This window comes from Diadema antillarum, unplaced genomic scaffold (assembly GCF_040938485.1).
Source record: "Diadema antillarum isolate AM-2024a unplaced genomic scaffold, OU_Dant_1.0 seq00000243_RagTag, whole genome shotgun sequence".
Lineage (NCBI taxonomy): Eukaryota > Metazoa > Echinodermata > Echinoidea > Diadematoida > Diadematidae > Diadema > Diadema antillarum.
The window spans coordinates 842,238-854,885 of record NW_027271287.1 but is presented as its reverse complement, the minus strand read 5'-3'; the positions used below and the strand labels follow the sequence as shown (position 1 = coordinate 854,885).

At 37.6% G+C, this 12,648-nt stretch overlaps 1 protein-coding gene across 1 annotated transcript; it reads right to left on the bottom strand.

The window, feature by feature from the left end:
* Positions 1 to 4,580: 4,580 nt before the first annotated feature.
* On the bottom strand, positions 4,581 to 12,434 carry LOC139729456 (DNA polymerase beta-like). Its single transcript, XM_071640379.1, has 9 exons — positions 12,305 to 12,434; positions 11,199 to 11,323; positions 10,877 to 11,010; positions 10,453 to 10,505; positions 9,060 to 9,111; positions 7,481 to 7,679; positions 6,921 to 7,007; positions 5,310 to 5,520; positions 4,581 to 4,675 (listed from the first exon to the last, which is right to left on the bottom strand). Exons 1-9 carry the CDS (start codon positions 12,366 to 12,368, stop codon positions 4,581 to 4,583), a joined length of 1,020 nt encoding a protein of 339 aa, XP_071496480.1. The 5' UTR covers positions 12,369 to 12,434.
* Between the last annotated feature and the right edge of the window lie 214 nt (positions 12,435 to 12,648).

The window sequence follows — 12,648 nt, the reverse complement described above, 5'->3', positions numbered from 1 at the left end:
TTCATTTGAACATCTACACTATAAATTGATTGTACTGGGTACAGACTTACAGAATTTTTAGTGATTAGGTTGCGGAATAAAGAAGAATTTCAAAATTTATAACAAATCACAGTGAACAAGGATGAACATACCAACTTCACAAAAGAATGCAGGATTGGATGTTCATGGAAGCAGAACAAAAAGAAAGAAAGAAAAAAAACAAACATGCATAAATTCTACATAGGTGAAGTTGTTAAAGTGAAAACTAAGTTTCGGTAAGTGCTTGAGAACCCATCTAGCACCATTTCATTTTTTCTTGCAATATATCGAAAGAGTCCACTAAGAAACTTACCTGGCTGACGAGGTTTGCCGGAATAATGAGTCGGTTTGGAGTATTTTGAGGAAAATAATAATAGTAGGAAAACCGACTTTTATTCCAGAAGGCTCCAGACTAACTCGGTCTCGGGAAAAATTCGACCCTACTTCAGACAATTCACACGCAGTTCGTGATCGCCACATTCTACTGGCCACTGCATAATACCAAATGAGGCGTAACTGAATGGACAGGAAAGTGCGTGCTAACGTAATCCTGTACAAACAAAACAAAAATGACAGCGCGCGGTCCTCAGTTGCTGAGACGCGCGGTCTTTGGAGTTTTTGTTGTTTATCAAGCGCCTTTGATTGTTTTAGTGGTGCTTGATCGGCGCACACTAATTTTGCATGCGCGCAAAAGAGGTTTTTGATGCGCGTGTTGTAACAACTCGGTCGGGCATTACTGCGAGTAGCCAGAACACGAAGCGCTAGTTTTTACAGGGCGCTCCCATAGGACAACACTGTACAATCAGAGGGACAACCATTACAACTCAACCCGCCGTCAAAGCGAAGCCGAGTTATCCCCGAGTCCGAGTTTAGCCTGACCCCGTTCGGGTAAGTACTGAGACTGAACCTTTTTGGTTAATATTTCGCATTTTCGTCGTTACCCATCGAATATCTTGTCATAACATCGTTATCCTGCACATTTCCTAAGCATACGTTCACATTTGGGAGCGAAATTTGACAACTTTTGCAGGCGTACCAGAACTTTGTTTGGGCTTTAAGCAAGTGGTATTATAATGAGATTATATTGCTACATTACTGGAATATACGAGTCTTGAATGACGTCATCCTTATTCACTGTAATTTGTTTTTGGTTTTTCAGAGTATTGGTTTATCTGCTCAGGGACCAGAATAAATTCCACAAATCTATACATGACACTCTCAATTTATGTATGACATGATTAGAAATTATGAAAATCACCTGGAATTCCCCTTTAAATCAACGTACTTATTGCTCTACGTCTAAGCATACATGTATGTTCCATCCTGATGGATTAAACTTGCACAGAGCTAATATTGAACAGCCCTGCACATTTAGTCTCGACCCTACTGTGAACCAAGTTGAGACTGATGCGATGGTTTTCATTCAGAGCAACTTTCTTGTGGAAATGCACGGTGCACATACTCCTGTATCAGCCAAACACATTCATACAAGAAATCTTCACTCTTTCTCCAATAAATTTGTGTCATGTTTGGTATCCCACATTAGTAAATCTGTTTTCATTGTAAAATTAGAAAAGCATTCTGAGAGCGCAGACCTCCGCCAAGCATGCAGCTCATTTCCACCACTGATCTTGTTCTTCCATAGAGATATCAGTGATTTCCACCCATACGTACTTATAGCATTGTGACATGTGTGCTGAAAGTTGCCTGATTTCCCAATATAGAAGCCTTTGTCACGTCATAAACCCTCAGCTGCACGGCACGCCTCGCCCTAGCAGAAACTAGAGCAGGCACTTTAGTGCGCGCATGCAAACCTCAAATACGCGCAGCCTGAACTTCCAAGTTCGTTGACCGCATGTACCTGCCAAAATATCAAAAATCCTTCATAAATTCCCCCAAAATTCTCGGATCACTACCAAAATTGTATCATCTGTTACTTGTATCATTCTAAACCTTTGCTGCAAGTTTCATCCAAATCCGTTAACTACTTTTTGAGTTATTTTGCACATGGACAAACTAACTAACAAACAAACCAATGGTAACGAAAACAACCTCCTCCCTTGGCGGAGGTAACAAGAACCACAGACAATAACACCCTCTCTGCAATTAAATAATTGACACAGAGGTAACAAATACAATGTACAATGCTCTGACTTTATTGTACAGTATCCATACTGGCTTCATAGAAAGTACATCTACAAGTTTTGTATATCAAATTTGTACTGGCATTAGGTCACAGTAATACCATAGCAATTCAGACATGTAGCGTTTGAATTGATTTGAGTAATACATATATGGGTGTTCTACAGAAAAACAGAAGACAAGTAAAAAGACAAGTTTTAGACCACATTTGAACAAAAGAAAAACAACTATTGTACATGTATACAAAAATAAGACAATGTCTTTTATTACTCAACCAAACATTCAAAGTAGATTCAGCTGTACAGTACATCCAAAAAAACAAAAAAACAAACCAGATTTCCACATTGATAACTTTCAAAATGATGAAACAATCTGAATGCTATTTCTGGGAATGAAATTATTGACTTTTTACCTACATTTTGCAGAAAACCCCATTCAATTTGGATATGGTCACAGAGAAAAAACTTATGTCAATCTCAATCACACGCAATTATGAGTACGTGTATGTACTTACCTGAAATAATTTTGGTTTGTGTACTAGTATATGTATATTTTGATTTTTTTGTCTCTGTATATTTTAACTGAATTTGTGGAAATAAACTTGAAACTTGAAAGTTGAAATGTGGAATGTTGGAAACATCATACATGTCATGGGTCTGTTTCTTCCAATTGGATGCTCTTGGAACTCTGAACACAACGGACAAAACTTGGAGGGAAGGGATTCCTGACATGCTCTACAAAGATCCTCATTTCTCTTTGACCACTGAAACAAATTGGATAGGGTTTTCTGTAAGATGTAGGTAATAAGTTATAGTTTCATACCTTGAAATAGCATTTGACTGATTCACTGTTTTGAAGTTATCATTGCGGAAAGTCTGATTTGAATTTTTTGGGGGACATACAGTATATACAAAGCTAGGGATGGAAAAAATTCTTTCCTGGGAAGAAAGCAATCTGCATTTCCTCACGCTTCACACATGTATTTGCAATTTACAGCTGTGATCTCAGCATGCACAAATGAATAAGCTCAAGCAACAAATCTTCATGTAAAAGGCGCACATTTTACGTGTAATTTTACTTTTATAAAAAATACTGACCACAAAACTGTGTTAAAAAAAAATGCCTCTAGCACTCTATGGGGTAGAGGTTTTAGATTTCCTTATCACCTTATTTTCACCTTATTTCCTTATTTCCTTATCACACTCATTTCATCAGTACTATAGATATATATTCAAGTGGACATGTACCTCGCAGTCCCGTTTCACTCAAGAATTTACGTATACGTGAATTGCAGTAATTGCAACCACTGCGGCAATAGCTAACAAATGGTGAGCATGTGTGATAGCTGCTATGGTAGCTTTAGTAAGCAATGCAAGTATAAATTGTTGTAGATCTGTATCTTCCCACAGGGCCAGGATGTGAAAGAAGTCACAACACCACCACAATACCAACTTGCACAAGCTGATACAGACCTTGTATATTACTCGCCATGGTAGACTAGTCATTTCAGTATGTACACTACACTTCATCACAGATATATGCCATACTTGCTTCAGCAGTTACCTGTCAACTTCACTGTATTACTAAAAATGTTTTGGTACAACAAAATATGGAAAAGGGAATAGAAAGTCTCAAATGCATCACTGAACTACTGATTAACAGAATTGAAACTAAAATACAGTAAAGAGAATGAACGTCAAAAAAAAAAGAGTTGTTATACAATGAAATTAATCATGAGTGTAATTGCAACTTTAATTCATTGAACGCCAGCAGAGCATATTTGGAGTCAGAATACTTAAAAAGCAAGTAGGCATCTGCAATTCCATTGTGGGCTAGATCTAAGTAGTAGTTTCAGAGGAAAGACTACAGTCTTCATTCATTAACCTCTGGTTTTCATATCTTTAATTTTCATTTAGTTTTTCTTTTTCATGAGTGCAGCAACATATCACTACTCCAGAATACATTTCACTAAAATACTGACATACCCCAAAATACATGGGCATTTATCAATCCAGCTACTACATCTTCTTCCTTTCCTCCAGAATTCTTCTCAACTCTAAATGTAGATTTCTGTGCTGGTTGTTCACCAGTATACTGGACTTGTATCATTTCAAGCTTGAGATGAGAGGCCATAAAAATTGCTATTTACCATAACCACTTCATAACGATATCATGGTTGCAGACACATTAAAATGCACAGTGACAGTCGATTATGGAACCTTAAAAAGTGAATTTTCCAACTGAATCTGTACCAGTCGGCAATCTCTAAAAAGACTGTCTTGTGCACACTCTTTGGAGTTTATTTGAAGCTATAAGGCTGCATCCCATAGGCTCTGTGAGATCAGTCAAACTGTGAGTTGGAACAAGGTACAGCCACTTGTCATGGACAGATTTGGCATCACAACGCGAGATGAACCAGCTCACATATTCCTCTCCGAAGGGGCTTTGTACTTCATCCCGACGTAGTCAAAGAGGTCCTCCTCAGATGTGACTGGCAGTGGCTCTCCAGGAATTCCTGGATAGATGAAACAGACACATGAATGGATTTAGTGGCATTCATTCTTTTCTTCATATCATTCTCTAGGTGAATCAACTTTTCAATTGTAGTGCAAGTCAGAATAGGTTCTGTATGTTGTTGAAATCAATTTGTTCATTCGTAGTGGCATAGACATTCTGTTATCCCTACCCCTGCCTTTTTTTCTTTTTTTTTTAGTTATGCATTTAAATCTCACTGTTCAAGAATATGTATCACAATATATACTGTTACTGTAAGAGTGCACATGTAACAGAAAAAGAAAAATGAAAAGTACCAAGTAGAAATAATGATAGTAATAACTGGTGTCTGAACTGCAACAGTTACTTCATTTCAGTAAAACATTGGCTATTAAAATATCAGCAGTGTTTCACATGCTCAGTTTATTATTACACAGAATTTCTCTGAATTTTATTCTCCATTTACTATAGAAACTTTCTATTTTGTTGTAGCTGTTGCATGGATTCCCCTTATGTTACAGTAAAAAGACCTCTGTGATATGTATAGGTATGCTCAGTTGTAATCTTCGTGGTTACTATTAGTGAGACTTGAGAATACTACCATTCTCAGGACACCTGTCTCTCTTTCTCAATTTTGTGCCTTTCTGCCAACGCACCTGTGCTGCCCATGGGGCGGATGGTGTACTCGTTGAGGGTGAACCCTTCCTCCAGGGCCTTTGCCCTCATGTTCTTGTTGAACATGTCGCTGCCAGTGAAGTAGAGGGTACCACAGTGGTACTGGTCGTGGGGGATGAGGCGGATGTCGAGACGCCGGAAGTGGCACTCCTCGCCTTCCTTGGCTTCCTTCTCGGGCAGACGGATGACCCCCTAGACAGGAAATCATTGTTTGAAAAGACTTAAAGAAGAAATCCACCCAAAAAATAAATAAACTTCAAAAGAAAGAGAAAATTATTCCCAACAGAATGATACAGAAATGACAAATATCATATAAGAAATAAGGAAGATACAGTATGATGCATTGAAATTTCACTTTTTTTTTTCTGATAACATTTCTGGACCAGTCCTTATGAATATTAAAATGAGCACATTGATGATGTCATACTCTCACAATTGTTCATGTATGTTATACATGAAATTCTGAAAATTGCTATTTTAGCTAATACAAGTAACAGAATGTTCCCATACCAAGATATATCAGAGATAACATTTGCTCTTTTTTATTTTGGGTGGTTTTAACGCAAGTTTTAAGTCAATACAGTTGAAATATGAAATTTTTGTCATTTCTGTATATGAAATGAATAAGAGATTGTGAGAGCATGACATTGTCAACTTGCTCATTTGAATATTCGTAAGGATTGGTCAAGAAATGTTTTCCAAAAAAATTTGAAATTTCAAAATGTCATATCTTCCTTATTTCTTATCATTCTTTTGTCATTTTTGTGTCATTCTGTAGAGAATATCTTTCTCTTTTTTTGAAGTTTATTTATTTTTGGCTTGGATTTACTCTTTAACTACCCGATAGTGTGGGGATTTATAGAGTGGGAAGGCTGCCCAGTTCAGATATATTTGAGAATCTCCGTAACAAACTGTGTACTGCTTTAACATTGATGTCTCTGTAAGTACACACACAGCTGAAGAATCTCAACTAGAGTCAACCATTACAGATGAGTGTATGCTTTGATGCACATATCAGCTGGCCAGTGCTATTTGTGTGGTGTTTTTTATTTTATTTACATGTACTACCCTGGCCACCCATGAATCCCCATGCTTTCGGGTCTTCAAGGCTCTGACAATTCAAGGAGTGATGCCTGTACACTTACTAATTCACATCACTTGTATGATTAATTACGTAAGATTACACAAAATCTTTTTCATAATGGTCATCAACATGAAACATTGTCACCACAGAAATAGTCTGTTTGGGATGACACTCTAAACTTCATTAGGAAGCTGCATTGGTTTTGATTGTTATGTGCTTTCAGCTGATTTTCGCATCCATATGATTTTAACCTCACAACATCAACTTGATATACATTGAAGCCTGCCTGACACAATAAAGGGGAAGCACTCTCCAAAGATAGAGAGAGAGAAAAAGTGATGTTATAGTCATTGAATGCCCTGTATAATAAATTCCTGATGATTCAGTGACATCACACTATTCAAGAAAGTTCTTTAAAAACTCCAAAGATATGCGTATGTTTAATAGTAATACTGAATATATTTGTACTTTCAGTGACCAATAGTTTTACTCAGGAAATCATGCTCACCATAAATTTTGTGTCCCCCTGAGAAATGGACTCTGTCACAATCTTGGAATCCACCAGTTTCTTCACCACTGCCGTCAGTAGCTCTGGCTGTCATGCAAAGACAAACAATATTTCAGCTCAGTTTGGTGGCACTGAAAAAAGACTATTTTAATTTCACCTTCATAGACCAAATTTACCAATTCAACACCAGAGAATGAAGCAAGGCTCAATGTATTGCAGATGAATTTCTGCATTTTTAACATACACAACAGCACATAGTTCTGTGGTCCATATCTTTACTGGATTACAATTGTACTCTCTTCAGTCATGGCCAAGTGTCAATCTTTACATGGCCAATGATGCAAAATACCACTTCAATAAATTATTCCATCGAAATACTACGGTTCAACATGAGACAAAAAGCTATGCATGCAAATTTTTCAAATTTAAGTCGAAACATAGAAACTGATGGTTCTAAAGAAACAAACAAACATAACAATACAATCAATTCTCAGCAAAATCAACGTTAACTTTTCACAATGGGGTCAATTGGAGAAACGCCAGGAAGGCAGCCAGCTGACCTTTTTCTTATCTTTGGCAATGAAAGAGGGGTGAGTGAGGAGAATGTCCATGTCACCGCTGGATGCTGCGCCACGGCGATAGCTCCCACAGACCGTGGCTACGTAGTCTTCGTCCTCATCCGCTATCAGCTGTTTGATGATCACTTCCAGCCTGGTGACCTCGTCCCTGGGAATTCTCCTCTCAAAGTCTTCAAAATGTCTGGCGTCGAAAGGGCAGGGAAGAATGGTCGAGGGTGAAATGTCGGCAAATGAAGGAGTAAACTGTATGTTATCACTTGTCGTCACAACTTCCAGCTTCACATAGTATTAGATATCAATACAAAGAGACTCAATGCAAATGACTTGATGGATAGGAAAACTGAAGTCTGTGGCTATATATTCAGAGAGCTAATGGTTAAGTAAGTGGGCAAGATACTGTATTAAAGGGATCGTACAGTTTTGGTTGAGACCCAATTTCAGGTTTCTAACATTTTTTGGTGAGATAATGAGAAACCTCTTTTGAAATACGAAAGAGCATGTAATTCTATGAGGAATTCAATGTTTATTTGATGAAAATTGGTTTTGAAATGGCTGAGATATCCAAACCAGAGTAAATCTAATAAAGTGTGGGACCCACACTTTATTGCGATCGCTTTGTTTTACTTTGTTTTTGGATGTTTCAGTCATTCCAAACCAGATTTTCATCAAATAAACTTTGAATTCCTCTTAAAATGGTATGCTCTGTACTATTTCATAAGTGTTTTCTTTGTATCTCGCAAAAAGTTAAAAGCCCATTTCTCATCTCCACCAATACTGTACTATCCCTTTAATTGGTGAATCAATCATGCTTTTCTTTTGTTCTCTTTCTTAGCAGACTGTAAGAATATCAGAGGAGTGCAGTTTTACAAGTTTACAATGACAAGTCACTTCCCAACAGGTCGGGATCCCAAGAACTGCATGTTAGATGTGCATGACAGCCATAATAACTCACGCTCACTGTAACTATAACACTGAACTTCTCATAAATGTAATGAAAATGAGGCTTTCCAATGTAATTGCAACTCAAGAGAGTAGCTAGGCCTTGCCAGCTTTGGAAAGAGACAGATTGGAAAATAGTCAAGTGCTCACTGAGGAGAAATTTAGGGTAAAATCTTCATCAGGCTGTGTAAGACTGATGAAATAACTGCTTTCCTCCTGCATTTAAATGACTGACAACTGTCACAAAACATCACCACTAGTCATTAAAATGGCACTAACCTCCCGTAAACCCTTACTGACTTGTTGAAGTTATCAAATTCGGAATATTTGCAAACTGCAGTGCCACACAGAGCAAGATTTTTTTTAATGAAATCAGATATTAATACAACTGAGAAACTGTGGATGTGGAAAGATGATTTTTTTTCCTCTGTATTTCACATGATAGTATCATGGCAGTAGACAATGCACATCTGTTACAGGTAAAGCCTTTTGTATGGGTTACTTCTTGAGCAAGGCAATGCTGCTATGTATTACTAGACTGACATGTTACACATTTGAGATGTGGTATCTTGTGTGAGAGAACATATAATGATATAGTAAGGTAATTATTACAGTGCCTCACCTCAGTCCAATCTGCTGGTGGTGATTTAGCTTGTCTGCATTCTTTCTGAGGTCTGAGAAAAAAAAAAGAAGTGGAGACATCACACATTAATAGAACACGTTTCTATTTGCTTGTACAGTGCACTCCCGTTATAACGAAATGCTCGGGACCGGCAGTTTTCTTTCGTTTTAACGAAATTTCGTTATAACCGAACAAATACAATATATGACGAAAACAAGGAAACCACATATTATATCATATTCTGTTTGCTGAATACTCATCATACACTGGAAAGCTATGTGAAACTGTATATTACAATAATAAATGCAAGTTCCCCTCAGAAACTGTGCGTGACACAAGGAGTGAACACACAGTGGTGTGAAGCGTTCACCCATGCAGAGACGCTATATATATGCTTGTTCCGCTACGTATTTTCGAAAGCAATTCGAATTTCGTTATAACGGAGCACATTTCTTTTGTTTTTCTTTGTCTGTGGCGCTCGGAAAAGACTTCGTTATAACGGAAATTTCGCTATAACCGTGTTCGTTATAAGCGAATTTTGTACCATAGACTTTAATGGTGATAATTTTGGGACCAGAAGATTTACTTCGTTATAACGAAATTTCGTTATAACCGTGTTCGTTGTAACGGGAGTGCACTGTAGTACTTCATATCAAATATTATATCTTTGATGTGTTTTTGGTATCATTACAACACAAGAGCATTACTTCTAAAGCAGTAACACTTATAATCTTTCCCTTTATCTAGCAAGCACAAATGAATTTGTTTGTTCCTTTTCCATCTGAAAAGATGGCTGGATAGCCCATATTCAGCTATGCTAAGCTGGTCTTCCACGGGGTCCAGTTTGATCAATTTGTACTGCACAGATTCAAAGACCTGTTTATGATGGTAAGCCTTTATCTATTATACAAGGAAAACTTCACAAACGCCCTGCCAAACAATGTTAATTATGCCATGCGTGCCTTCCTCAACACTAGCTACAAAGCAACTACTGGGATCACTAGACACAAAACAGATAACCTAATGGGGGGCATTTCATGAAGCGTTTTGGTCGGATATTGTTCTGACTAACTTTTACAAGCTACTGAAATCCTTGCATCTGGGGGGCATTTCATGAAGGAACTTGTCGGATAAAATATCTGACAAGTCAATTATATCCGACAAGTTCAGAGAAATCAGCCAATCAGACTAAAGAATTGGCTGAGAGCAAATTTGTCCGACAACTTTGTCAGACAAAATGCTTCATGATATGTCCCCCTGTGATGCATTTGAAGAATCAAGACAGATCAAAACATTTCCAGAAAATTTGGCACGTTGCAAAACTTTGAATAAATGCTGCAAACAGCTTTCACAATTACGTGTGTTCACTCCACGTAACTATGTAAGTACATACCTTCAATAGACATAATGCCATCTTCCATTACAAGCTTCCGGGCAGCAACAGGTCTGTTGAAAAATATGACATTTGTAGATGCAAGTGACCATTACCTATCTTTAATCAGTGGCTTCTGATAATGAATGAAATCTGACTGATATTGAAGTCCATGGGTCTTCGAATTTTAAATTTTCAAAGTACAACAAAACAAAATGTCTTTTCAAAGCTCATACAAAGACAGGTACTTTTCAAAGATAAAATTCATTACCTGGTAAAGTCATTAAAACAACTCATTTCTTATACCTAGATTAGCTAGAAACATACAAACAAACAAGTAACCCATCTTTCTTGATTATACAGTCTCCTTTAATCTGAAATCTGTTTCTTAATCATTAACTTGGTCTGAATCTGGGCTAACGCTGGCATTGATTCGTCCCCTCACCCTATTCCAGAGACCCTCGTCAGCATGTTGATGGCTTCACTCTTGTCATCTTTGCGAATCTTCTCCAGTTTCTCCAGCTTTCCAGTGGCAATGACCTCGTCTATTTTCTTGGCTATCTTTTCCCCAATGCCATCCTGAAAAAGAATGGAAAACAAAAATCAATTGCTTGTCATCCTTAACCTTGTTTTGTTTCTTTTTCCTTTTGACATTGTAAACATATCATTACACTTTTCATTTTTGACTATGACAAATTTCCGGCTGGAAAAACAAGACGGAGAATGAAACAGCACCCAGCACACTAAATCAAGGAAGGCATCATTACCAGCTTCTTGGCTTCATCTCCGCTCTTGATCCTTGTAGGGTACTTTGCCAGAACACTTGCCGCCTTCCGATAGGCATTGTGCTTGTGCATTGCCCGATTCACATTCTTCTCATAATTGGCAAGCTCTAGAATAGACAGGGATGGGGAAAAAAACATGAAATTACTGTACATTGTTGTTGTCAAACATTAATGCAGTTTTTGAATAATTAAATATACTATGCAGAGAGCACATTTTATTTCGACAAGCTCCAACTGCTGATGTCACAAGTCAAGCAGATCATGTTACTACTCTGCTCACAATACAGAAAATTGTTCTAATATTATTTGAATACAAAATCAAAACGAAATCAGTGATTTCTTCCCTCTATACTTCAAATTAAATGCAATATTTAAATGCAGAGTATCACATTCTTTGTAAAAATATCACCATCATTTCATGCTCATTCATAGTGCCAGTATGCAGCAACTTCATTTCATGATGCCATTTCTGTAGTTCATGTATCATACCAATAAATGATATCATGTAGAGGTGACTTTCACATACCGTAATTCAATCATCAAAAGTACATGTAAAAATATATTTATAGATCACTCTACTACATAAATGTACTCGTACAAGTACTTTACTATACACTCCTTTAATCAACGAGATCAATGACGATTTATACATGGGCATGGCCATACGGTGCATGCCAAGCCCATGCCATATATGGGCCAAGATAATGCACATTTAATATACACACATGATTTGTTCACTTGTGCTTTAAGTCCTACGAAGCATGATATTTTCTGTGCACTACTTTGCCGATGAATAACTTGGGTGTTTGTGGTTTGTTTGTTTTTTTCTTCACAAAGACCCTACAGGTCAGTAGGCTACACTGTCTGTGGTCTGTACTATCTCGTTCTTCTACAGTATAGGTCTACAGGCAATAGGTCTAGATCTACTAAGAGCAATTTTACCATTTTCATTTTGTCTTTGTCTTTGAAGTTTTTTGAGACTGAAGTGAAGTCCTGACCGGTGGCCTTACCAATGCCGGCAATGGCAATACCAATTTATTGTAAATTAAATTAAATTTAATTGAATAATTTACTATAAATTTACTAACCGACTAAAAAATCCACAAACTCCTGATTGGGGTTGTTGCTATCGGGCGCTTTCCTTTTGCTCATGGTGCTCTTGAACTCCTCCTGAAGTCGTCTAGAAAAGCCTCAAAGGATCCGTCGGTTACCAGCCAGATACCTACACGCAGCGTTTACAACGGTTCGTTCAACTACCAAAACCAAAGTATTTAACATAGGACTATAGGAGCCTACACGAAAAAGAACGCTATCGGACTAGGGCACGCACTAATCTATGAAAAGGGCACCACTCTACTGCAGTACAGCTCAGTCGCTCAGTCTCGTCTCTCAAGATCAGATGGCAAATCGGGTGGAATGTTCTCCTGCTTGC

Excerpts from the sequence above, each read along its gene's own strand:
- LOC139729456 (XM_071640379.1), bottom strand. The coding sequence starts at position 12,368 with ATGAGCAAAAGGAAAGCGCCCGATAGCAACAACCCCAATCAGGAGTTT. Across the intron at positions 7,680-9,059 it reads CACCAGCAGATTGGACTGAG|ACATTTTGAAGACTTTGAGA; the intron begins GTGAGGCACTGT and ends TTTCGACGCCAG. Across the intron at positions 4,676-5,309 it reads CCGCCCCATGGGCAGCACAG|GAATTCCTGGAGAGCCACTG; the intron begins GTGCGTTGGCAG and ends TCATCTATCCAG.